Source organism: Colossoma macropomum, unplaced genomic scaffold (genome assembly GCF_904425465.1).
Source record: "Colossoma macropomum unplaced genomic scaffold, Colossoma_macropomum, whole genome shotgun sequence".
Taxonomy (NCBI): domain Eukaryota; kingdom Metazoa; phylum Chordata; class Actinopteri; order Characiformes; family Serrasalmidae; genus Colossoma; species Colossoma macropomum.
In genome coordinates this window covers 1,967,501-1,993,418 of record NW_023496020.1, presented here as the reverse complement: position 1 = coordinate 1,993,418, position 25,918 = coordinate 1,967,501, and the positions used below count along the sequence as shown (strand labels likewise).

At 38.7% G+C, this 25,918-nt stretch overlaps 2 protein-coding genes across 2 annotated transcripts in view; one reads left to right on the top strand and one right to left on the bottom strand.

Moving 5' to 3' along the window:
- scg3 (secretogranin III) overlaps positions 1 to 11,254 on the bottom strand; it is a 42,451-nt gene extending 31,197 nt beyond the window's left edge. The window contains exons 1-4 of the mRNA XM_036564540.1: positions 11,167 to 11,254; positions 6,420 to 6,758; positions 2,873 to 2,925; positions 1,233 to 1,263 (exon numbers count right to left, since the gene is read on the bottom strand). Coding sequence (XP_036420433.1) covers positions 1,233 to 1,263; positions 2,873 to 2,925; positions 6,420 to 6,758; positions 11,167 to 11,254 — 511 coding nt within the window. The remainder of the gene's footprint in view (positions 1 to 1,232; positions 1,264 to 2,872; positions 2,926 to 6,419; positions 6,759 to 11,166) is intronic.
- Positions 11,255 to 11,921: 667 nt separating this feature from the next.
- On the top strand, positions 11,922 to 24,513 carry acadl (acyl-CoA dehydrogenase long chain). Its single transcript, XM_036564557.1, has 11 exons — positions 11,922 to 12,130; positions 13,937 to 14,113; positions 14,320 to 14,457; positions 15,150 to 15,314; positions 16,620 to 16,686; positions 18,072 to 18,236; positions 19,016 to 19,117; positions 19,513 to 19,626; positions 19,914 to 20,041; positions 20,550 to 20,636; positions 23,218 to 24,513. The coding sequence occupies exons 1-11, from the start codon at positions 12,045 to 12,047 to the stop codon at positions 23,309 to 23,311; spliced, it is 1,323 nt and encodes a 440-aa protein (XP_036420450.1). The 5' UTR covers positions 11,922 to 12,044; the 3' UTR covers positions 23,312 to 24,513.
- The last annotated feature ends 1,405 nt before the right edge of the window (positions 24,514 to 25,918 follow it).

Sequence of the window (25,918 nt, the reverse complement as noted above, 5' to 3'; positions counted from 1 at the left end):
GAAACGTAAACATGTAATCAAAATCATCAAGTTAGTTAGCCAGACAGCTAATGTTAGCTACTGTTACTGATGTTAAAAGGTCAAACAAAACTAAAGAGTGATGAACTGTAAGTTGTGAATACTGTGAGAGCACCCCCTGCTGGTTATCAGAGCGTTGCCGCTTCCCGGTTTCAGTCTCCATTTCCCAAACGCTTTAGCCGAGCGCGCTAACATTACTCCTCCTAATAAACAGACACACGTTCAGCTCCGTCTCCTCATTATTCACCACCATCACTGTAATATTTCATCATCAACATTAATACACGAAGGTGATCAGAGGGGCGGTGGAGATCGAGTCTGCAGTGTCTGAGATCTTTAAAACGCAGAGTTAGAAAAGAAAATCATCTCACAGTGAAAGCAGCGTTTTACAGTAGAAATAAATGTAGTGTCATTATGTTAGTAGTGAACTATGCTGCCTGACACAGCTGCCTAAAAACCATAGAAATGGACGCTTAAACAGAAGTTAGGACACTGTTGGGGTTTATCCTAAAGTTAGGACAGTATTTAGGAGGTTTAGTTAGGATGTTTGTGTTATGCTGTCTTCTTATCTGGAGTTAATGATGAGATTATGAAGTTAGGAACTGTTATTCTGTAATAGCTACTGTCATAAATTCAGTCCGTTCTGAAGTCATCATGGAGACTAAACAAAAGACTTAAGAAGTTTCTGTAATACGACCCCAGGTGTATGTTATGTGTAGGGTTTGTACAGACTTGTCGAATAGCTTGATGTTGACTAGTTGAACGTTATTATCTCCGGTTTCCCTAAGACTACAATAAAAAGTTTGAGGTTTGAAGTCAGTTACTCTTATTTTCACTGAGTTACGGTGCTCTAAATTTCTCTGGCTCGCATCTGTCATGCGTCTCGGCAAGGCCGCCTAGGGTGCGCCTAAGTCGGATACAAATTTGCAAGATTTCGGGGTCCGTATTTCCGGTTCCCTGAAGGCTAGTGATGCAATCTCTTGACCTGTACAGTTTGGCTTCATCATGGATTTTAAAAGTCGGAATTTTTAAAGTCGCTAGTTGCAAAGCATTCCCTTCTCCTGTGTTTTTACTCATGACATCATCAGCAATTAGTCGACGTCGACTCAACTATCATCACAAAACTGTCAACTTTAAAACATCAGAAGTTGTGCACCTCCTAAATATGGGCCCTTTAAAGAGCTTGGTCATTTTTCCTGGTTGTGGTCACTCACCTGTCTTACTGATGCTGTCCGCCTCTGCAATCTGTTGAGAGAAAAATATAAAGTAGTAAATTAATAAAACAATACATATTATGATAATTTGATGAAAAAACATCTATTACTTTAGTTTTTTGCATATGTACATAGTCCCATTTTAATAGTATACACTCTTAAAAAAGAAGGTTCTTCAAGGTTGTTTAGTAAAGGCAATGGCTCTATATAGAACCATGAACACCAAAAGAACTATTTGCATGCTTAAATGGTTCTTTGCCTGGTGAAATGGTTCATCAGCTTGATGGAGAATGTGTTTTATAGGGTTCTATATAGAACTTTTAAAAATGGTTCTATAGAGCACCAAAAATGGTTCTTCTGTTGTAACAAGCTTGACATAGTAACAATAGCAGAACCCTTTTTGGTGCCTTTTTCAGAAGAAACATTTCACCATGCAAAGAATCCTTTAAGCATGACAATTGTTCTTTGAGTGTTTATGGTTCTAAATAGAGCCACAGTCTTTACTAAAGAACACTTCAAGAACCGTTTTTTTAAAGAGTGTACAGTAATAACTGGAGTTCTACAATCTTAAAATGCTCATATAGTTCTACTCTATGATGAAAAAACAGTTTTATATGGTTCTTTAAAGAACCCTTTTGAAAATGGTTGAAATGGCCCCTAAAGGGAATCCACTATTGTAACAAAGAAGTCAAAGCACCCCTTTTGAGTGCTACACAGAACTATTCTGGCTAAGAGTGTGAATCAGAGAAATACTAATCAAAGACTCAGTGCAGAATTTGCTCAGAGCAGTTCAGCCCTGATTTCAGAACCAGCTGGGTCATTATGAATATGCAAATTAACTCTTTAATAAATCTCTTAATATGAATGCTGGTCAAAAATAATTCAGAACAATCATTAATCCTGTACAGTCTCAAGAATAAAGGTACCTAAAAAGGTTCTTTGCACAATGCCATAGAAGAAGTACCTTTGGTTCCCCTAAGAATCTTTCAGTACATAGCTTTCTGCCAAGGTCCTTTAAGCCTTTAAAAGGTTCTTCACTCTCACAGATCTTTTTTCAGCCATTGTTTCATAGGGAACCAAGAGTGGTTCTTCTACAGCATCACTGAATGAATGCTTTGTTGCGTTTCAATGGATGGTTCTTTAAAGAACCATTTTTGTAAATGAAATGTGTGAGCATGAAGAACCTTTAAAATGCCTCCACATAATCTAACGGTTCTAGAAAGAGCCTTTAAATCAGTATAGAACCTTTACATTATGGGAGGGTTCTCTTTAAGCATTCGAAAGATTTTTCACAATCACAAATATCTTTTTCAGATATGGTTCTTTAGGGATCAGAGTGGTTCTTCAATGGAATTGCCCAAAGAATACTGTGTGGTACATTTTTAAAGAGTGTATGCTTGGTAGTGTGTTTTAGTATATCACGAGGAGTACTGCAGTAATAATAATAATAATAATAATAACAATAATAATAATAATAACACATTATAAATGCATAACGCTTTTCAATAACCCAAACAGGCTTGAGTAAGAAAATATACAGCTGTATAATTGTGATATGGGTATTTTTTTCAAATTGTACAGTTGTATCAGCTTCACATTTGTGTTATGATGTTTTGTGTGATGTCGTGGTGAGGTTGTACCTGCTGCTGGAGCGGCCTCTCCTCGGTTAGCTGCCTGCTGGACTCTGTCTTTCCTGCATCAGAATACAAACAGCTTTCATTAAAACACAAATCAAATATTCTTTTACCCAAGCCTCAACATGGCCGAAGTCACACTTGTAGCACCAAACACACCCTCACAGTGAACATTTAAGTCCAGCTGTAAGTCCAGTTCTACAGTTTCTCATTAGGTTGAATGAATAACTGACTCTAAATGTAGGTATTGTGATATAAACTGAGTCTGTTCTACAGTTTCTCATTAGGCTGAATGAATAACTGACTCTAAATGTAGGTATTGTGATATAAACTGAGTCTGTTCTACAGTTTCTCATTAGGTTGAATGAATAACTGACTCTAAATGTAGGTATTGTGATATAAACTGAGTCTGTTCTACAGTTTCTCATTAGGTTGAATGAATAACTGACTCTAAATGTAGGTATTGTGATATAAACTGAGTCTGTTCTACAGTTTCTCATTAGGCTGAATGAATAACTGACTCTAAATATAGGTATTGTGATATAAACTGAGTCTGTTCTACAGTTTCTCATTAGGTTGAATGAATAACTGACTCTAAATGTAGGTATTGTGATATAAACTGAGTCTGTTCTACAGTTTCTCATTAGGTTGAATGAATAACTGACTCTAAATGTAGGTATTGTGATATAAACTGAGTCTGTTCTACAGTTTCTCATTAGGCTGAATGAATAACTGACTCTAAATATAGGTATTGTGATATAAACTGAGTCTGTTCTACAGTTTCTCATTAGGTTGAATGAATAACTGACTCTAAATGTAGGTATTGTGATATAAACTGAGTCTGTTCTACAGTTTCTCATTAGGCTGAATGAATAACTGACTCTAAATGTAGGTATTGTGATATAAACTGAGTCTGTTCTACAGTTTCTCATTAGGCTGAATGAATAACTGACTCTAAATGTAGGTATTGTGATATAAACTGAGTCTGTTCTACAGTTTCTCACTATGTTGAATGAATAACTGACTCTAAATGTAGGTATTGTGATATAAACTGAGTCTGTTCTACAGTTTCTCATTAGGCTGAATGAATAACTGACTCTAAATATAGGTATTGTGATATAAACTGAGTCTGTTCTACAGTTTCTCATTAGGCTGAATGAATAACTGACTCTAAATATAGGTATTGTGATATAAACTGAGTCTGTTCTACAGTTTCTCATTAGGTTGAATGAATAACTGACTCTAAATGTAAATATTGTGATATAAACTGAGTCTGTTCTACAGTTTCTCATTAGGCTGAATGAATAACTGACTCTAAATGTAAGTATTATGATATAAACTGAGTCTGTTCTACAGTTTCTCATTAGGTTGAATGAATAACTGATTCTAAATGTTGGTATTGTGATACCCAAATATGTCGGTTCCCATGATAGTAATGACAACATTTACACAAATGGTTCATGTTTACTGAGATCTCACGGGGTAATACAGCACTGAGGAAAATTCTTAAAATAATTTTTCTCAAAATCACCCTTTCTCTACATTCAGAACCAAAAATCTCAGTTAACAGAATATATGCATGTTCATTCCTAACCATATGCTGAAGGATTTCTTAATACATTGCCAGTAGTTTGATTTCTACTAGATGTTGTCCTATGAAATCACCTTTATTATTATTATTATTAAAAAAGATGAGATTCCAGCAATGTGCAGTACAATCTTTACAAACATTTTAACTCTAAAATCATCCCAAGGCTATATTTTTATGCAATTTTAATAAGATACCAGCTTATTTGCATATCTAAACATCTAATACATGTAAGAATATCAGTGCTCAACTGGCAGAGACTGATTCATTGCAATACCCATGGAGTTTAATTGTTTTTCACTGAGACGAAATCAGGGCAGTGCATATTTATGGACTTCAGAAATTTCCCTGTGTGATTCTGTTAATGTGACCCATCTGACTTCAGTGTCATTTTCAGTTTTAGAAGAGCGCTGTGGTCGATCAGAGGAAGCACAGTCCTACTTTCTAATGATTTTAATGCTCAGTGAGCTCTGAGTGATGAGCAAGGACGCCACAGCCAGCAGCTTCAATCCACAGCGTCCAATCGGAAATAAGCGGATTACCGGCCAAAGAGATTAAACCGCCATGAAAATAGAGCGCCGTCGATGCGCAACAGACACAACAACACCCGCACAACAGGACCTCATCACAAGGCTGGCTTTGGGGTTTGAAGCTTGAGGAACGGATTTGGTTTAAAGTAGGACGGAATGATACGGACAAAATACCAACTCTGATTATACCACTGTTGGACCGTTACACGGTGCAACTTAAATTTATTAAAGCCATGTTTATGTTACATGAGTAAAGATTGTCCTACATTATTTTATCAAACTTATTTACATATATTTAATCTAAATTCCAAAAGAAACCCAGTTGATTGTTCTGGATGTTTATAGCGAACAACAAAACATTTTCATATCGCAATATTAAGTATTGAAAGGCAAGCATCACAATGATGCTAAAAATCATGTATCACACAACCTCCAGTTTAAAAGACGTTCAGCAGACGTTTTTGTGAGTCTTAAGCATAAATTTAAGTTTATGAGCTTTTAGAGAAATACATTTTACTCTAAAGTGAAATTCTTAGCTAGACGTCCAGGCTTAGCATCACCAACAGAGTGCTCTAATGGAGGTAAAACAGGCTATGCAGGGTAAACAGAGGGTTCTAATGGGAGTAAAATAGGCTCTGGAGGGTAAACAGTAGGTTTTATTGGAGTAAAACAGGCTTTGGAAGGTAAACAGAGGGCTCTAATGGAGGTAAAACAGGCTTTGGAGGGTAAACAGAGGGTTCTAAAGGAGGTAAAACGGGCTTTGGAGGGTAAACAGAGGGTTCTAATGGAGATAAAACAGGCTTTGGAGGGTAAACAGGGGGTTCTAAGGGGTAAAACAGGCGATGTATGGTAAACAGAGGGCTCTAATGTAGTAAAACAGGCTGTGGAGGTTAAACAGAGGGTTTTATTGGAGTAAAACAGGCTGACAGGGTAAACAGAGGGTTCTAATGGAGATAAAAAAGACTTTGGAGGGTAAACAGAGGGTTCTAATGGGGTTAAAAAGGCTATGGAGGGTAAACAGAGGGTTCTGATGTTGTAAAACAGGCTGGGGGGTAAACAGAGGGTTCTGATGGGGGTAAAACAGGCTGACAGGGTAAACAGAGGGTTCTGATGGGGGTAAAACAGGCTGTGGAGGGTAAACAGAGGGTTCAGTAACTAAACACATCCTGTTACAGAACTCTGACTGCCTGGAAGTAAAAGCTGTGAGTTAAAAACAAAGGTACTGTGAGTGTCTCATATGTATTACATAGATGTGAGTGTTGAAATGAAAGATGAAACGTGTTTTTGTTCTTTCCGCTTTAAAACAATGAAGCACTGAGCTGTTATTACAGACAGGACTTTGTTGCTGCTCGAGTTTAGTCCTGTTTTTACATGTTTATATTGTGAATGTGTGCGTGTGTGTGTGTGCGTGTGTGTGTGAAGAGCTCGCGCTCACCTGCAGGTGTGGTGGGGAACGCTGCTGAGGCCACGACGTGCAGCAGAAGGAGCAGCGCGAGCGTCCTCATGGCCATCAGAACCACAGAAACCTCGCGACACCGACTGTGTGTGTGTGTGTGTGTGTGTGAGTGTGTGTGAGTGTGTGTGTGCGTGTGTGTGTGTGTGTATGTGTGTGCGCGCGCGCGGAGCTGTTCTGTGCCTCGCGGTGCTGAAATCAGGCTTCCGTTAAAACGCGCATGAAGCACTTGCTCCGCTCTGTCTGCTCTCAGAAGGCGCTCCGGAATAAAGAAGACGGAGCGATGGAGGAGGAGGAGGAGGAGGAAGAGGAGGGGCGATCCTCAGCCCCGCCCCCTGTGCGTAACCACCTGCGTCACTCCGTATTGATCCGCGCTGATGGCGGTTATGAGGGGCGCGTGTTTGTTTGGAGGGAAAACGGAAAGTGTTCTAATGAATCCGCTGCGTTAAATTATATTATATTATATTTTATTATGTTGCTACCATAAAGACACGCGCTTTTACGTCATTAGGAGTGTGTTTAAAGTGGGAGAGGGAAATGTGTGTGAGTGTGGGGGGGCAATTCCCCCTTCCGTGCGCGCGACACCTGGTGGTGGGAACAAAATGATGATGATGGTGATGAAGAAAAGGAGGAAAAAGAAAATGATGATGAAGAAGTTGAATATGAGGATGAGGATGAGGAAGGCAAAGAACATGATTATGGTGATGAAGAAAGGGTGATAGAAGGTTATGAAGAAGAACATGATGAACAAAAGCAGAAAAAGAAAAAGATGATGATTAAATAAAATGATGATAAAGATGAAGATGAGAATGATTTCGAAAATGAAAAAAGATGACAAAAGAAGGAGAAAATAAAGAATGTAATGATGAAGGTGGTGATGAAGTTGAGGAAAAATAAAAAATATGAAAGGATGTTGAAGATGAAAAGGGGAAGAATATGATCATTAAAATGATGAATGATGATAATTGTAATGGTGATTATAATAAGGAAGATGATGGTGATGAAGATAGTGGCATTAATAAAGTTGAGGATGATGATGGTGGTGATGCAGAAAAAGATAATGATGATGGATGATGATGATAATGATGGAGAAAAGGAGGAAAAGGATTATGTTGAGGAAGAAGATGAAGAAGAAAATGATGACAGTAATAAAATAGTAAAAAAAAAGAAGAAAAAAGAAAAACAAACTTCACAGTAGTGTACTAGCAGCGGAGTTGCCATGGAGACGTGAGTAAATAACTAATATGAAAAAAAGATAATGGTGATGATGCTGACGATATGATGATGATGATGATGAAGATAAAGAAGATAATGGTGATGATGAAGATGAAGAAGATAATGGTGATGATGGTGATGATGTTGATGAAGATGATGATAAAGATGATGATGAAGATAAACAAGATAATGGTGATGATGATGATGACAGTAGTTGACATTGTCAAATGTTACGTTGCAAAAATGTTTAAACTGTAATAAATTGCCTCAGTTCACAATTCACACTGTAAATCAGCACTAAATGACTGTAAAGCTTACAGTACAAACCTGCTCTTTACTGTTTCCCACTACAGTCAGTACAGCCAGTTTAAAAATGACCACACAGCGCCACTCAGCGGCGACCTGACGCCACTGCAGCGTAACGGAGCTGAAACTGAGATAAAGAGCCAAGACTGCTGGAGTTTTAACTCCGTACTTTAAGGCAGCCGCAGCTTAAAGAGCTGATCAGAATTTGCAGTGCACCCTCAACTCTGTCCAGTACAATGTCACAGAGAAGTAGCCAAAGGGTACTGTGACATATGGCCATCCTTCTGGCCAACACAGTTAAAAAAGTGAGACAGCTATCATCAGTTAGAGGTGGGCGATATGGCTAAATATAATATCCTGAGCATTTAAGAAATTTCCCGATACACAATATGTCACAAAATTCATTTTTTCAGGCATCTCGTCAGTTGAAACAGAGAAAAAACTCCCGTTCCACATTAATTGATGCAGTAGTTACATACCAGTGGCTCAGCTGCATGTTCAAATTTTCCCGTTCCACCTTAAATTGTGCTGCAATTACATTTCAGCACCTCAGCTGCTGGTTCAGATTTTCCGATTCTACCTTAAATGGTGCATATAACCTATAATTATATTTCAGGGCATTACAAGACCAACCAGCGCTCAGTAGCAAAAATGCTAACCAATCAGCACTGAGTAGCAGTAATGCTAACCAATCAGCAGTCAGTAGCAGAAATGCTAACCAGTCAGCGGTCAGTAGCAGTAATGCTAACCAATCAGAAGTCAGTAGCAGTAATGCTAACCAATCAGCAGTCAGTAGCAAAAATGCTAACCAGTCAGCAGTCAGTAGCAGTAATGCTAACCAATCAGTGGTCAGTAGCAGAAATGCTAACCAATCAGCGGTCAGTAGCAGTAATGCTAACCAGTCAGCAGTCAGTAGCAGAAATGCTAGCCAGTCAGCGGTCAGTAGCAGTAATGCTAACCAATCAGCAGTCAGTAGCAGAAATGCTAACCAGTCAGTGGTCAGTAGCAGTAATGCTAACCAATCAGCGGTCAGTAGCAGTACTGCTAACCAATCAGCAGTCAGTAGCAGAAATGCTAACCAATCAGCAGTCAGTAGCAGTAATGCTAACCAATCAGCACTCAGTAGCAGTAATGCTAACCAGCTAGCGCTCAGTAGCAGTCAGTGGTGGACAGTAACTAAGTAAATGTAATTAGTTTCTGTACTTAAGTAGTTTTTTGTGTATTTGTACTTTACTGAAGTTTTTCCATTTTAGGCGACTTTTTACTTTCACTCCACTACATTTCAAAGTCAAATATCTTCCTTTTTGCTCCACTACATTATGAGAAGTCTGTCGTTCCTTTTGGTTTATGTGTGTATAAAAACATAATGTCAAAATGAAAGAAGTGCAAAACAAGTACACCAATCAGGGAACAGCGCGCACTTTGTTTTGAGCTTGTTTTGACCTGTTGGACGTAGCTACCCAGTGCAAGAATACGGTTCAACGTCAGTGCAGCAGCGTAAAAGTTTGGGAGTGTCTATTCAACATAAATGATGGAAGAAACTCCTGACTCTAACCAAACTTTGTGTAAATAGACCACAATATAGAAATATGTACTGACACGTGTCTTTTTTCTGAATTTATACAAACATTATTTCACTTCATAGTAAATTTGTTTTTGCTAGTTTATGTTTATGAACAGAGACCTACAGATGCAATACAGTAAAGGAAAACTCATTTGTGAACCTGTGATTAAAGCAAGTTTTTATTAAATTTAAATTAATTTTTATTTAAACTAAGTCGCAGTTAAATCTTAAACCGAAACTTTGCTTGTTCGCAAAAAGTTATTTCATGGCCACTTAGTGGAAACTGTTTGCCTTCAGTGTTTTGTTCATATGATAATTTTAATAGACATCAGCGTCACTAATTAATGACATTCTATTAAAAGACTGGTTTACCAAGAGTGACACTGGAGTATTTTCACCTAAAATGAGTTAATGAAGCGAGTCTTGTTACAAAAATTATAACAGGACATTAGAGCCATAATTAATCTTTAAGTACTTTTACTTTCATACTTAAGTACATTTGAAGGTAAATACTTTTGTACTTTTACTCAAGTGGAGGTCTGAAGGGAGGAACTTCTACTTTTACTGGAGTAATATTTTACCTTGGGCATCTCTACTTTAACTCAAGCACATGGTTTGTGTACTTCATCCACCACTGGTAGCAGTAATGTTAGAGTCCTGCTGCCCAAAACCTATTTGCTGTAGAAAAAGGAAACATGCAAGTTTTCTTTGTTTTTTTAGTGAAATACGTCCTTCTACTTCTAAAATTAAAGGAAAGTTCTGTGTAAGTGATTAGAAACTATTTTAACTTTTCGTTTTAGCGTTTAGCTCCATTTGCCCCCATTCATTAAGGACTTGCTCGCTGGCGCCCTCTGGTGTTTTGCAGTCATGTTTTTGATATAACGGGTGGAAAAAAGGAAGAGGTCAGACTCCTCATAAACCAGCTCTCGTACCAACACCAGACTAGAGAGCTAGCGGACAGTGAGGAGCTACTCGCTAAAAGTGTATTGGATTGAAATCGTATACTGCACCTTTAAACGGGCCTAATTTTGCTCTTTTTATAGTGAAACATGGAGTTGGTCAGTGTCTACAAGGACTGATGATATACACCATATGTTCAGAGCATCAATTGTATTGTGATATAATTTATCACAATAACGATATATATTGTAATATTGCCCAGGCCTATCACCAGTAAAGCAGTCAGCAGGAAATGTTCTCCAGCTAAACTGGCTTCTACATTAGAGATAACAGAGAAAAGCACCAACATACACTCTGAAAAAGATGGTTCTAAAAGGGTTCTTGGGTCCTATACAGAACCATGAACACTCAATGGTGAAATGGTTCTTCAGATTGATGGATAATGTGTTGTAAATGTGATATATATTTATGATCTATATATTTCATGTGCCCAAAATGTCCAAATGTCCGATATACTGGACACTGAATTTTATATTATGAATTCTAATTTATATCTTTCCCTGTAAACGAAAAAAATGATTCACATATTATGTTGTTTTATACGCAGCAGAGAGCAAAAGTCATAACAAAACATTGTTTTTAAAGTGTCAAGTCTTGGGACTGAGGAGGAAATTTATTTACTACATCTGAGTATTAGATACACTTGAAAAATACATCAGATATACCAGAAGTGTAGTTCGTTACTTGTGTTGTCATAACTGTACACCTCCACCATAGGGCAGCAGGAACCTGTATCCTGTACCACAGATACAGTAAGGCGTAACAGAAACATGCCCTAAGGTTCATTTCAGTTGTGGTTATAATAATAATAATATTATTATTATTATTGTTCGACTGCTGGGACATGCTATAGCTCTATATGGTTAGGTTTTTTTTTCAGATTCTTTATTCTGGTGTGAAGTGAAGCTAATGAGGTTATTTTTAGATGTCTGTCACCTGCTGACAGTGTCAGAGAAGAACCAATCAATCCACCTCTCTCATATATATATATATATATATATATATATATATATATATATATATATATATATATATATATATATATATATATATATATATACACAAATTACGTTTCTGAGCTTTTATTTTGACACGCAGTAGAATTCGGAATTCGCAGTAGAATAACAGAATATTGGCGGGAATAAAACCGTGTATAAATATATAGATAAATAAGCTACATAACGGAAAAAAAAATGTATATATATGCTGGGACATGCTATAGCTCTATTTGGTTGGGTTCTTTTTTCAGATTCTTTATTCTCGTGAGAAGTGAAGCTACTGAGGGTTTTTTTAGAAGCCTCAAAAAAAGTCACCTGCTGGCAGTGTCAGACAAGAACCAATCAATCCACCACCAATATATATATATATACACACACACACACACAAAAATGACGTTTCCGGGCTTTTATTTTGACATGCAGTAGAATCCGGACGGGGCGTGGCTTGCCTCAAAATGGGTGGGAATAAAAGCGTGTGGGGAGCTTCACTTGTAACGTCACCAAACAAATAAATAAAAAGATCCAGATCTGCGGTTGTTGAGTTTCTGCACTTCACTCTCCACCATGTTTCCTTCCAGAGTCCTGAAGTCGCTCTTAGCTCCCGGTAAAAATGTGTGTTTTTGGGGGAAACACGCTGCGGCGGGCAGCAGGTGAGTTACACTGAATCTCACCCACTTTTCACTCTTTTGTGATTTAATAAACTTCCTGACTCGCTGCTGCTTCCTGCTCTGTGGAGTTAAGAGCGTTTCAGTCTTCAGTCTGAGTAAAGCGCTCTGTCTGTTCTTCAGTCTGCCGAGAGTCACGTACTCCGTTCTGAAGTGAAGTGTGTTATATAATCGAGGCTACTGGGGGAAAGTTCACTGCGTACAAGCCCGCTGCAGCCGCTGGACCCAGAATCATAAAAATGAGAACGTTTTCCATAATTATCACTTAGTATCTCAGAGTTAGGGCATGCATTCACATTATTATCACTTGCTATTTAATAATAACGTGATTAGCATCTCATAATTATGACTATCATAATTACGACTTATTTTCTCATAATTATGACTTACTGTCTCATAATCATGACTTAGTTTCTCAGAATTATGACTTAGTCAATTTTGAGATACTAAGTCATAAGTATGATCGCTTACTTTCTCATGCTTATGACTTAGTATCTCAAAATTGACTTACCTGCAATTATGTGTTACTATCTCATGATTATGACTTAGTATTTTATAATTATGAGAACATTCTCTCATTATGAGAGTTAGTAAATATTATGAGATATTTAAACAGTTTCTCATAACTGTGAGATAGAATCCCATTATTGTGCATATAAGTGATAATAATGAGATGCTCTGCCAAAGTTATGAGATGCTAAGTCATAATTATGGAAAACCTTCTCATTATTATGACTCATTACATGTCTATATATATTTTTTTTCTCCAGTGGCAGATGCAGGCTTCTGTAGACTGCTGGCAAGAGAAGTGACCTTGCACTTTGTCTCGTGTCACCCTTAAAGGGGAACTCCACCAATATTTAAAAATGCCCTCCATAATTGAGTGTGTAAGATGTAAACAGTGATTCAGAGCGGTTTGGTGTGAAATAGTTCAGATGTCTTTAAAGTGGTGGTGATAGGAACCAGGGGTCACCATGACCACAACACAAATATAGACATTTTATTTACTATCCAAAACCACCAGTGAACCTACACGAGTCTTCTGAGTTTATATGGAATGTTGATGATGGGAAAATAGTGGAAAATCTGAAAAAATGTTTTCTCAGCATGTATCCCTCCACCATGAATGGATTTTAAGGCCAAAGATCTTCTCAAAACTATCATAAAACAAAGTTTCGGACATCAGGCAGTTAATTTATAACCATTTTGTGTAATAACTTTTTGTGAGGGAGCTTTTAGAGGTGGATGTCTAGTTTCTATCACCACCACTGTGAATTCTCACCACACCACAATTCTGACTCTGTAAGTTTCTCTAAACTGGAGCGTTTCACACCAAACCAAACCAAAAATTGGTGGAGTTCCCCTTTAAGCTGTTTTGTGAAGTTCCTCATCTTTGTTGCACCGACACATACAGATTTTTAAAAAAGATGCTTTTAGATGCTTCACAATGCTTTTGTGTCAAATTCTCCTTTAATTCAGTTTATTGCCTCTTTTTTTGTTTTTTGGCTTGAGGCAAACCCAAAGCCTCCAGAAGACTTCTTCACTGTGAAGTCTGAGATGTCTGATGGATTTTAGCTGCAGGTCTTGGGGGAGGGATATGAGGAATCTAGAATAAAGCCAGAAACCAGGTTTTGTGTTGGTTTTGGAGAACAAATAGCACTTTTTTTCATCCGAGTTGGACGAAAGTGTTGGTCAGCAGTTGTTGTTTTATGTAACGCTGTTTTATGAAGCGCTTTATGTTGCTGTACTCTAGACCTTTGGAACCATTGACGTGTTGACTCCATTTCCCAGAATGCAGCACTCTGAGTCCCTGCAGGGGCACACTACTGCACCCTTCCGTCCAGAGACGTCCGTGGCCCGGACAATGATGGACATCGGAACGCGGCGGATCTTCTCTGAGGAGCACGACCTGTTCAGAGAGAACGTGCGGCGGTTCTTCAGGGAGGAGGTGGTGCCGTACCACGCAGAGTGAGTGCACCGGTTCTGTGGTTTCTACTGCAGACAGGACCCAGTCCAATGTTTCGGTTCACCTGCACATTTATCAGCATCAGAAACTATCGCTGACATTAGTGACAGTTTTGGTTGTGGCATCACTGGGATTCAGACTCTTGATCTGGACGCACGACTTACATGGAAGTTGTTGTGTGTGTGTGTGTGTGTGTGTGTGTGTGTAGGTGGGAGAAGGCTGGCCAGGTGAGTCGGGAGTTGTGGGAGAAGGCGGGGGCGCAGGGGCTGCTGGGTATTTATACTCCTGCTGAACAGGGCGGTGTCGGGGGAGACCTGCTCTCTGCTGCCATCGTGTGGGAGGAACAGTAAGTACGGCTCACCTGTCACTGTGTCTCACTGACTTGTGTTTTACCTTGTCTGTGTTTTATCTGTCTCTTTTATTTGCTTATGGTTTCTTAACTCTCTCACCTGTCTGTGTCGGTATTACCTCCTGTGTCTAACCTGCTTGTGTCTGTTTTACCTGTCTGTCTCATCTGCTTGTGTCTGTTTTACCTGTCTGTCTCATCTGTATGTGTCTGTATTACCTCTCTGTCTCACCTGTATGTGTCTGTTATACCTGTCTGTTTCCTACGTGTCTGTCTGTTTTACATCTCTGTGTCTCACCTCTGTGTATCTCACCTGTCTCCTTAACCTCTCTGTCTCTCACCTGTATGTGACTCACCTGTCTCTCACCTCTCTGTGTCTCACCTCTCTGTGTCTCACCTCTCTGTGTCTCACCTCTCTGTGTCTCACCTCTCTGTGTCTTGTCTGTGTCCCACCTGTCCCTCGACACTACTCTCTCACTCTGATAACTATATATTTTTGAAGAGTGCAGTGTTGAGTGTATTAATGTATGTGTTCTAGATGTATGCATGCGTTCTAGAATGTGCTGTTGTGGCTCCTTATGTCAGTACTCTAGAATGTGTTGCAGCAAGTGGATGTGTGTGTTCTAGAACGTACTATAATGGGTGTGTATGTCAAGTTCTAGACTGCAGTGTACCATGTGTCTGTGCTGTAGGATGTACTGTAACTGCTCCGGCCCCGGTTTCTCCCTGCACTCTGAGATTGTGATGCCGTATATCAGTCATTACGGTTCTAAGGCTCAGATGGAGCGTTATTTCCCTCAGATGACTGCTGGGAAATGTATCGGAGCCATCGCCATGACAGAGCCAGGCGCCGGCAGGTGAGAGTCCACCCGGCAAGCGTTACTGGGGATAAATAGGAAGTTCACCAACTTCAGCTGTTTTAGCATTACTAGTGACCTGAGTTAGCATTGTAGCCTTCACTGCTAGCTACTAAAGCAGGGCTGCAGATCCAAGAGAATTAGCTGCCACCCTGTGCTACCGTACATACTGACATTATGGAAATGATGGTTAGTCTGTTTTAGAGACTGTGGAGGTTATGTTTCTTATAGGGGTGGGGAAAAAAACGATACAGCATAGTATCACGATATTTTGTGTGGCAGTATTGTATCGATACATAGACGTCAAGTATCGATATTTTTTTCTAAAAATTTAAAGTAAGTATTTTATAATAGTGTTGGTCTGTCTTTCTAGACCGTCCAATGCTGCTGCAATAAAAATGATGATTTCATAAAAAATAAAAAGTGAGATGAACAGACTGAAAACTTTTTTTCTTTTTAGATAATAGATGTTGACAAAGTTTTTGTTTGGTGATATAATTTGAAGTTGTAAAAAGGTAATAAATCGAAATATGTTGTCACAGGTCACGCTCTGATGATCATTCTAACACAGCTTCAATAATAAATTATCTTAAACGCTGGAGTTTATGTAGAACTGCTAATTCACCCTTTAACCCTGAAGATCAGCGCAGACTGCTGGTTACCATAGCAACGCAGACACTCGCCTAGCTAGTAACAAAAGAAATAGCAAAGAAAAGAAAGATTCAAGATCAAAATTGATAATTTAAAGACGAACTGACTGATTTGCGTTTATAATCACTCCAGCTGGTTTCCTGATACGTTTACTCTGCAGTGAGAAACTGAAACTCTAAAAAGTCGCCAGGCTGAATTTGCCAGCTTCTTGTTCACATTTTCCAGTTCCACCTTAAATGGTGCAGCAGTTACATTCTGGAGTCTCAGGCACCATTTAGGGTGGAACATGGAAATTTGAACAAGCAGCTGGTTAAAAAGGTCGAACATTAAGAGACATTTTACAAGAAACTCTACTTTTGCGGGAAAGTTTCCTGCCGGAGATGTGAGAAAAGCGACTATAGCTGTGCTAAAGCTTAAAGCAGATCAAAGTAACTCTGTGTTTTTGTTTATATTACATTTTTTAGCCTATACTAGTACATTAACATATACCGAGACATATTTACGGCCAAGATGGTAAAACATTACTTCACTAAAATGGACATAAAATGTTGTGGCTCCCAAAGTTGATAGATTTTTGTTGAGAGAACACAATGGCTTATCTTAACATTTGGGTTGTGACCCCTGACTTATCTGATATGCTCTTCTCTGTTAAAGTGACCTTCAGGGAGTGAAGACGTACGCTCGGAAAGACGGCAGTGACTGGATTCTGAATGGAAATAAGGTAACGTCTTTATTGCGTGCGTACTTCAATATGTGTTAAAATAGTTAGCATCTTTCCACAGGGCCCCCTAGTGGCCAGTCCACTGGCAGAATGGAAATAAACATGGATATTTTTAATTAATACATTCAAGACCGTACTGAGATTAAACAAACAACTGCAGCTTCCTTCATATCAAACAATTCTGCATGACTGACACAATAAACAGAATTTAAACACAATAAATACACTTTAATACGTGTTGACTCACAAATCAAACACATTTCCACTCAAATGTATTCCATGAACATCACTGAAGAAAAAAAAGCATCGCGCAAAAACTGAAAACTCCATCACAGGCGGAAAGTGCACTTGATGGCTAATGTGAAAATGGGTTTAAATATTTATTCCCAAATTCATGTATGTAGATTCATATATGTATTTATTGTATGTCTATATTTATCCAAGTCAGTTTGGGAAATTTCAATTTGTCAATGCAATTTTACACAGTGTAAGCTTAAGTTCTCAGAATACGGAAATGAAGGTTTTTGTTTCCTCAGTAACGATGTTTTCTCTCTCTCTCTCTCTCTATCCTTTTCTCTCTCTCTCTTTTCTCTTCTCTCTTTTCTCTTTCTCTTTTTCTTTCTTTCTTTCTTACCATCTCTCTCTCTCTCTCTCTCTCTCTCTCTCTCTCTCTCTCTCTCTCTCTCTCTCTCTCTCTCTCTCTCTCTCTCTACTTCACCCTCTATCTCTCTTCCTTTTCTCTTTTTCTTCTTTCGGTGTCTCTCTCTTCCTCTCTCTCCCTTTCTACCTCCCCCCTCTCTTTTGCTGTTTTTTGTCTCTCTCTCTTTCTGTCTCACCCTGTCTCTCCTCCTTTTTCTTTCTTCTCTCTCTCTCTCTCTCTCTCTCTCTCTCTCTCTCTCTCTCTCTCCCCCACATTCTCCCCCTCTCACTCTTGTTTTTTCTTTCTTTTTCTTCTCTCTGTATTTCTCTCACACATTTCTTTCTTTCTTTCTTTCTCTTCTTTCTTTCTCTTCTTTCTTTTCTTTCTTTTCTCTCCATCACACTTTTTTATTTTTCTTTCTTTCTCTCCATCTCTCTCTCTCACTCTCACTTTCTTTCTTTCTTTCTTTCTTTCTTTCTTTCTTTCTTTTTCTGTCTCTCTCTTCATTCTCTTCACTCTTTTTTCTTTTTCATCTCCCTCTCTTTCTGTCACACTCTGTCTCTCCCTCTTTTCTCTTTCTTTTTGTTCTCTCTCTCTCTCTCTTGCACTTTTTTTTCTTGCGCTCTCTCTCTCTCTCTCTCTCTCTCTCTCTCTCTCTCTCTCTCTCTCTCTCTCTCTCTCTGTTGTTGCTCTTTTTTTCTCTCTGTCTTTCTGTCTCACCCCCCCAACTTACTGTCTCTCTCAGGTTTTTATCACTAATGGCTGGATGAGTGATCTGGTGCTGGTGGTTGCCGTGACGAATCGTCAAGCAAAGACGATGGCTCATGGTCTAAGTCTGTTTCTGGTGGACAACGGAACCAAGGGCTTCCAGAAGGGACGCAAGCTGGACAAGATCGGCCTCAAAGCTCAGGTACACACACACACTCACACACACGTGAACACACACAGCTAACCCAGGCATTTACATGACTGATCCATTACAATAAAGGGACCTTCACTAATTATGATTTATTTGATTTGGTGCACAGTACAATCTGCAGTGTTAAAGGACCCATACTCTACATTTTTAATATATTTTTTATTATTATTTGTTTTTAAAGAAGAGCTCAATGTGCGTTTGTAACCAGCTAGTTTTAAATGGACACTGTGGACCAGGTTCTCACAGCCAGATAACACTCATATAAAAGATGGGTCTTCAAGGCTTCTTTAGTAAAGACAGTGGTTCTGTAAACAACCATTTGCGGGTGTAAAAATCTAGATGGCACCAAAAAGAGTTTTCTTTCTATTGTTTGATTACATCTATATAATAATTCTGTTGCTATCTTGGCACCAGCAGAACCCTTTTTGGTGCTATGTAGAACCATTTTCAAAAAGGTTCTATATAGAACCATATACAACACATTCTCCATCCATCTGAAGAACGATTTCACCATGCAAAGAACCATTTAAGCATGGAAATGGTTCTGAGTGTTCATGGTTCTATATAGAACCATGGTCTTTACTAAAGAACTTTTGAAGAACCTTGAAGAACTCTGCTATCTCGAATTATTCATTTCCTGAAGTTTTGCTTTTCGAGTTCTGGATTGTGTTGAATTTGAACAGCAAATGACCTGAAACTGCTGAAGACTGATTTCAGCTTTAAATTCTGAAATCAAACCTGTACTTTCTGCTCTGTGGTTTAATCCTCAGGACACGGCGGAGCTGTTTTTTGAAGACGTTCGTCTTCCGGCTGACGCTCTGCTTGGAGAAGAGAATAAAGGGTTCTACTACCTCATGAATGAGCTTCCTCAGGTAAGAGCTGATACCTGCAGGGTAATCACAGGTCAGCAAGCCAGATATCACCTTCAGACTTCACAGTGAGTCAGTGTGAGTTATTCACTGCATCATGAAATGTCATAATTTTTTCAGGTTTGTTTATCTTATTTTGGTACAGTTGAGCATTATTTTTACATTTGAAAATAGCCCAGTCGTTTAAATTGAACTTTTTACTTTTAAAATATACCTTTTAAAAATGAGAAACAACAAAAAATGCACTTTAATAAATTCTACTATTCCAAAATTGATTTAGTGTATTCACCACCTTGAGAGTCAAATATACACCCCTTATAACCTCTCACCTCTCTCTCTCTCTCTCTCTCTCTCTCTCTCTCTCTCTCTCTCTCTCTCTCTCTCTCTCTCTCTCTCAGGAGCGGTTGATTATAGCGGCGATGGCTCTGGCCAGCTGTGAGTTCATGTTTGAGGAGACGCGGAGCTACGTGAGGCAGAGGAAGGCTTTCGGCAGGACCATCGCTGACCTGCAGGTGGGAATTAGACAAAACGTGTTAAATTTTAACTCTAATTTCTTTTAATTCTGCTATTAACTTTCACTATCCGGAATGTATACTTACTCTTTTCAGTGCCTTGTTTTTGTGTAATTCTCGGCTGCATTGTACATGATGGCCATTCTCAGTGTGCTCAAAGTTCAAGATTGACTGACAAAGTTTTTTTTTATATGGAATTTATATTTACAACTGTAGAGCGAAACTAAACTAGGTTATTGTGCTCTCTCTCTCTCTCTCTCTCTCTCCCTTTCTGTCTGTCTGTGTAGACGGTTCAGCACAAACTGGCCGAGCTGAAAACAGAGATTTGTGTGGCTCGAGCGTTTATTGACAGCTGCCTTCAGCTCCACAGTGAGAGAAAGCTGGACTCCAGCACAGCGTCCATGGCCAAATACTGGTGAGGATTTACCTTCAAATATCCGCCTTCGCTTACTGTCACTTTATCCACCAACATTTACACACAATACAAATAAAAATAAAAATGAAAATATTTGATTGAGGAAATATGATACAGGTGATTAGTTTGTACCTTTTCTCACCTCTTCTCCTCTCATTCCTTCCCTTCTCTTCTTTTTTCTTCTCAATTCTTTTCTTCCTATCTCACTCCTTCTCTTTTCCTTTACTTCTCACCTCTCTTTTCTACTCTTCTCACCTCTTCTCTCACTTTTTATTTTCTCACTTATTTCTACTCTTCTTACCTCTTCTCTTCTCACTTCTCTCTTTACTTCTTCTCCTTCTTTTGTTACTTCTTATCTTCATTTCTCTCTTCTCTCTTCTTTTCTCTTTTTGTATTTTCTCTTCTTTTGTCATTTCTTCTCTTCATGTCTGTTCTCACCTCATTACACCTCTTCTTTTGTCTCTTCTTCTTTTCTCACTTTATTTTTTGGCTCTTTTCTTCTCTCCAGGGCATCAGACCTACAGAATAGAGTGGCCACTCAGTGTCTGCAGCTGCACGGAGGGTGGGGCTACATGTGGGAATTTCCAATCGCCAAGTAAGTGACTGTTACAACAGCCCATCAGAGGAAATCAAACTTAGAAAAATCTAATTTATACCAGTTTGTACAGTCTGTGTATCACAGTCTCAGGAAAAAACGGGGACTAAAGTGTCACGGGCGGTCCCCTCAAGGGTACGTCTTCAGTACCTTTCAGAGTGTGTTAGCTCCAGCTCTGCTCCAGGTTTTCTTTTTCACTCGTTCCTTGCTCACACGTCAGAAAAAACGCTCCACTCCACATTCGCTTCATATGATACATGCTCATGTTTTGTTTATTTTATGTCTTGAATGTATGGACAAGACACTTTATTTCATTAATTATATAATTTATAGCTGTTATTATATGACAAAGCAGTTAAACATTCTGTGCTACACAGACTTTTTTTTCTGAAAGGCTTGAAGCAACTACCCAATCATAAACTGCTGAAGGTAAACAAATACTTTAGTTAGGCAACTTAATTGTATAATAATTTATTGCAATTATATTTTTTGTAGTTGTGTTGAATCCATACATCCTGTCTTGTCTGTAGGCATTTTATTGTTCTGCTTAAAAACATTAAATTATGAAAACGTACAAATATCTTCCCTTCCCCTGGGGAAAAACTCATTTAAGCAGCACAGTTGGACCTTAAATCCATTCTTATACTTTAGACGGTACATTTACATTGTTTGAACATTGACAAATGGAAATTGTAACTGCACAGAACCTTTTTTTCTGACAGTGTAAGCTTCTGTGTCGTTCTTCTCCTGCCTGAATCCCATATATGATGCAACTCTGTGTGAAATAAGTGCATTAAAGTATTCTGAGTGTGGGTCTGACCAGTAGGGGGCAGTGTTTATTCAGTCTGGCTCTGTGCTGTTGGCTCTGGTATTCACAGCATGTGCTGGAACAGTAGATGTGAATGCTCATGGTGACATTAGACTCTTCTGGCATGCTTGATCTGATTCTCTATGGTGTAGGTTAAAAAGGTTCTGCATGTATTCCAGAAAGAACTGAATCAGTCTTTTACAAGTCATGACCAACCACAGCAGCTATGAAGGCCCACAACATGACCCATGTGTGACTAATGTAACATTTGACGCCAGTAATCAGAGAAAGCCTATACCGATCAGCAAGACTTCCCTGAATCTGATGTAGATGTATATCCCTCACAAGGGGTCGCAACCAAAATGTTAGGAAGAGCCATTTTGTCCTTTAACAAAAATCAAACCACCTTTGGAGCCACAAAATTTTATGTTCATTTTTTTTTAAAGTAATGTTTATCATTTTGGCTGTAAATATGTTTCAGCATGTGCTAATGTCCTACTACAAGCTAAAAATATAATATAAATTAAAATGCACTTACCTTGCTCTGCCTTAAGCCTTATCTCAGCTATAGCTGCTTTTCTTGCGTCTCTGGTAGGAAACTTTTTCCGCACAAGTAGAATAGCATCTTGTAAAATGTTTTATTTATTTTTTATTTATTTTCCGCCCAAGGCTGAGGTCAGCTTCTCATTCTCCAGCTTCTTGTTTGAATTTTCCTGTTCCACCTTAAATGGTGCAGCAGTCGCATTGTGGCACCATTTAAGATGGAACGGGAACCGGAAGCTGGCGAATGAGATGCAGACTTCATCTTTGCGACATTATATTGTTCGACAGTTTCTTGTTGCAGATTAAACATATCAGGAAAACAGCTTGATGGATAAACAATAAACGCAAATAAGTCCATTAGTCTCTAAATAATCGATGTTCGTCTTAAATCTTTCTCTTTGCTTTTTCGTTAGCTACTAGCTAAGTGAGATTGTTGTCTGCGTCTGCGTGCCAACCTTAAGGGATAAAGGGTGAATTAGCAGTTCTACATTAACTCCAGCGCTTAAGACCATTTATTGTTAAAACTGTGTCAGAACGATCAGCAGAGCTTTGTTTTACTGCAAAGAAGGATTATTTTAATTTACCTAAACATGTAATTCTTCTGTGGAGCCGCAACAGGGCAGTAAAAGAGCCTCCAAAAATTCAGCTCATCATTTTTGTGTGATTTTATAAACCAAATATAGGAAATGACCATTTTGGGACCTCTCATTATCCCTTACAATTAAACAACCTGTTTTTTGTTATTGAGCAGTCCAAGTGGAAGCACTCTTTATAACTTCAGTGTGAATGGGCGGGGCTAAACTGAATGGGCACTGGTTTTTGTGACATCAAAAAGCAATGGGTTCAAAACAGGCTCAGATGTTTTGCAGCTTAGTTTCCATATATGTCCTGTATGGACTTGAAAGTAAGCGTTATGAGCCCTTTAAATGTGTTCACAGTATTAAATGGTTATTTATCTTGGCTAATTTTTGTCTAATTCAGTAATAAAACAAAACTGTGCGCCTCCCCCCCTTCAGTACTGCTGATGTAGATGCTTCAGCTGTGGCTTGAGTTTCACCTTTCATAACGAAGGACGGCTTTCCTGTTGATCTGAGCTGCTTAAACTGTGCTGTAGTCCCCAGCTTTATGCTAAATGCCCTGCTGTGGCTCCTGATGTGGCTCCTGATGTGTTTATCTGTGGTTTCTCACATGTTTCTTGCACGGTTTCTCACGTGGTTCATCTTTTTTCAGGGCTTTTGCGGACGCCCGCGTTCAGCCCATCTACGGAGGCACCAATGAGATCATGAAGGAGCTCATCGCTCGCCCCATCGTTGGCCAGAAGTAGACAAACCTCCAACTCATCACAGCAGCTCATGTTTCAGACCGAGAGTGTCCTTCAGAGTACTGTGTAGCAGCTTCTTACAATACAAATGATAAATTGAGCAACTGTAGCGCTTATTGAAGATGAACCAGGTTTAAGGAGATTCATCATCCTTTAAGAAATGCATGAGAATGTGAACATTTAGTTAAACTGACATTGAGGAAACATTATATACATTACTCTAAATGTAGCTGATCAGCTCAGACGTGTTTGCCGTCTGTTTCTTTAATTTTAGCACTGAGGCTACGAGGCTAATGTAGCTAACAAGAAGTGAAAGCTGATATCGCATCTGACTGGGGCCTGAAACTCATTTCTGATTTACAACTAGGAACAAAACAAAGAAAATGCCCCCTCAGTTGGGAATTCTTACTCAGAAAGCTGTGAAGTTGTCCTCTTTTCCAGGTTTAGCATTAGCTTTAGCAGTATTAGCTTTATTATTTGCTATCTGTATGCAGCTACAATAGCTAGTTAAATATAACACTGACCGTACATTATTTTGAGACCGTAAACACATTATGAACATTTAAGTCATCACTCATATCACGAACATTAGCTGGCTAGCTTGTTGCTAACAGTACTTGCTTCCATGGAGAGTCCATATTTTTTCCCCACTTTGTAGCTGAAACATTACAATGATGTACCTCAGAGCTTCCCACTTCCAATTCAGCACAGCTTTAGCCCTCATGTCTTAAGCTATGCTGATGTACTTTAGTCCATGTTTATAGATAAGTGATTCATACAGTGTCAGAAACCTCATAATCAAGACTATTAGAGATACTGAACAACTTTACACAGATTGAGGCGAGTGTGCTGCAAAAAAATCATAAAAAATATCAAGTAAAATCTTTTAATCTTGTCAATATAGCTAACATTTCTCATTCTGAGATTATTGTATACATATTGATGAATTACTTCTAGACATCTCAAAATGTGCCAAAAAAAATCTGCATTATGTCTTGCAACAAGCAATTTCTCCAGATAAAATAACCTAAAGCACATAAATACATCTAAAATAATTGTAAATTGTTCTTATAACAATCTCGCAATGAGAAATATTAAATATGTTAACTAGATTTAAGATGCAGTGCGTGTGATGATACTTGGCACCATGCAAATCACTAACAATCTTCCATTACTTGTTAGCTACACTCTTAAAAACACAAAAAAGGATCTTCAAGGGATCTTTAGTTAGGAAAATGGTTCTGTATAGAACCATGAACACTCAAAGAACCCTTTGTATGATTAATGGGTTCTTTGCCTGGTGAAATAGTTCTTCAGATTGATGGAGAATGTATTGTGGATGTTATAAAGGGTTCTTGTATTTATACAAGCTTATCATCGTAATTGCAGAACCCTTTTTGGTGCTATATAGAACCCTTTTCAAAAAGGTTCTAAGTATAATCATCTATAGCACATTTTCCATCGATCTGAAGAGCCTTTCATGACGCAAAGAACGCTTTAATCATGTGAAGGGTTCTTTTGAGTGTTCATGATTCTTAATAGAACTATTTTCCCTAGTAAAAAACAAGTGAACCTATTTAAGACCGTACCTTTAGCCTCGTAGTTCTAATGAAGCAAACTTCTGAGACCGTGTGTGTTTGCCTGGCTGATTGACTACATTTGGCGAAGGAGGACGTGTGTACGTTTTTGTCAAATTACGTACGTTGCTCATATCTGTTTGTGAGCTTTTGCTAACGTCATATAAATAGTTTCCTTCAGGTTTCAGTAAATAATGTCAGAGCTGAATATGTTTTTTGCTAACAGGTTGATTGTGTGTATATAAATATATACTTTTTCCATTAAAAATCACCCATGTAAGCACCATTTCTCACCTCAGAGTGCTGCTTTGTAATACTTATCTCCCTCTCTCACACACAAACTATCCCTCCAGTGTCAACAGAATCTCATAAACACTAGCACACACACCGCGGTAGGTGAAGTAACGCTTCGCTACCAGAAAATCAGGTGGGGAGAAACGCTCAGAGCTCCAGGGAACCTGAATTCATGTTCTCTTTCTAATTAGGTTAATCTTGTTCTTATGGGCACACAATATATGTACAAAGTGTGGCCTATGAATTCCAGCGTCCAATTAATGGCTGATGTGTTTTCCCAAAAATTCTCCCATTTCGGTTCTAAGCTTGGGTAGCACTCATGTAAGCACTATCCACACCAATCAGAAGGTTAATGTGGCTTGTCCTGCTGAAAAGGTAAGCATTCTCCATTCAGGTCAGAGAAAGCTAACCACTAAGCAAAAGCTAACCTAAGACATGTATAACAGAGCTAACAAGAGCCAATTTTCCACCGCATGGTACCAGCTCAACTCGACTCTGCTCCCTTTTGGTACCAGCTACTTCATCTTCCATTGCAGATACAGTGCCCCCTCAAGGAGTGCGTTAACATGCACTTAATAATCCGATAACTGCAGAAAATCAGATTTTGTCAGTAATCTAATCAACGTGTTTGCATGCACTGAGTAATCAGATAACAGGGAAACTCTGGGTCTACATTAGTCGGGCAGTAATCAGATTTCTGCTTTGCAACCAGCCAATAAACACACAGAAGAAGACGTGA

Excerpts from the sequence above, each read along its gene's own strand:
- acadl (XM_036564557.1), top strand. The coding sequence starts at position 12,045 with ATGTTTCCTTCCAGAGTCCTGAAGTCGCTCTTAGCTCCCGGTAAAAAT. Across the intron at positions 15,315-16,619 it reads ACAGAGCCAGGCGCCGGCAG|TGACCTTCAGGGAGTGAAGA; the intron begins GTGAGAGTCCAC and ends TCTCTGTTAAAG. Across the intron at positions 16,687-18,071 it reads GGATTCTGAATGGAAATAAG|GTTTTTATCACTAATGGCTG; the intron begins GTAACGTCTTTA and ends TGTCTCTCTCAG.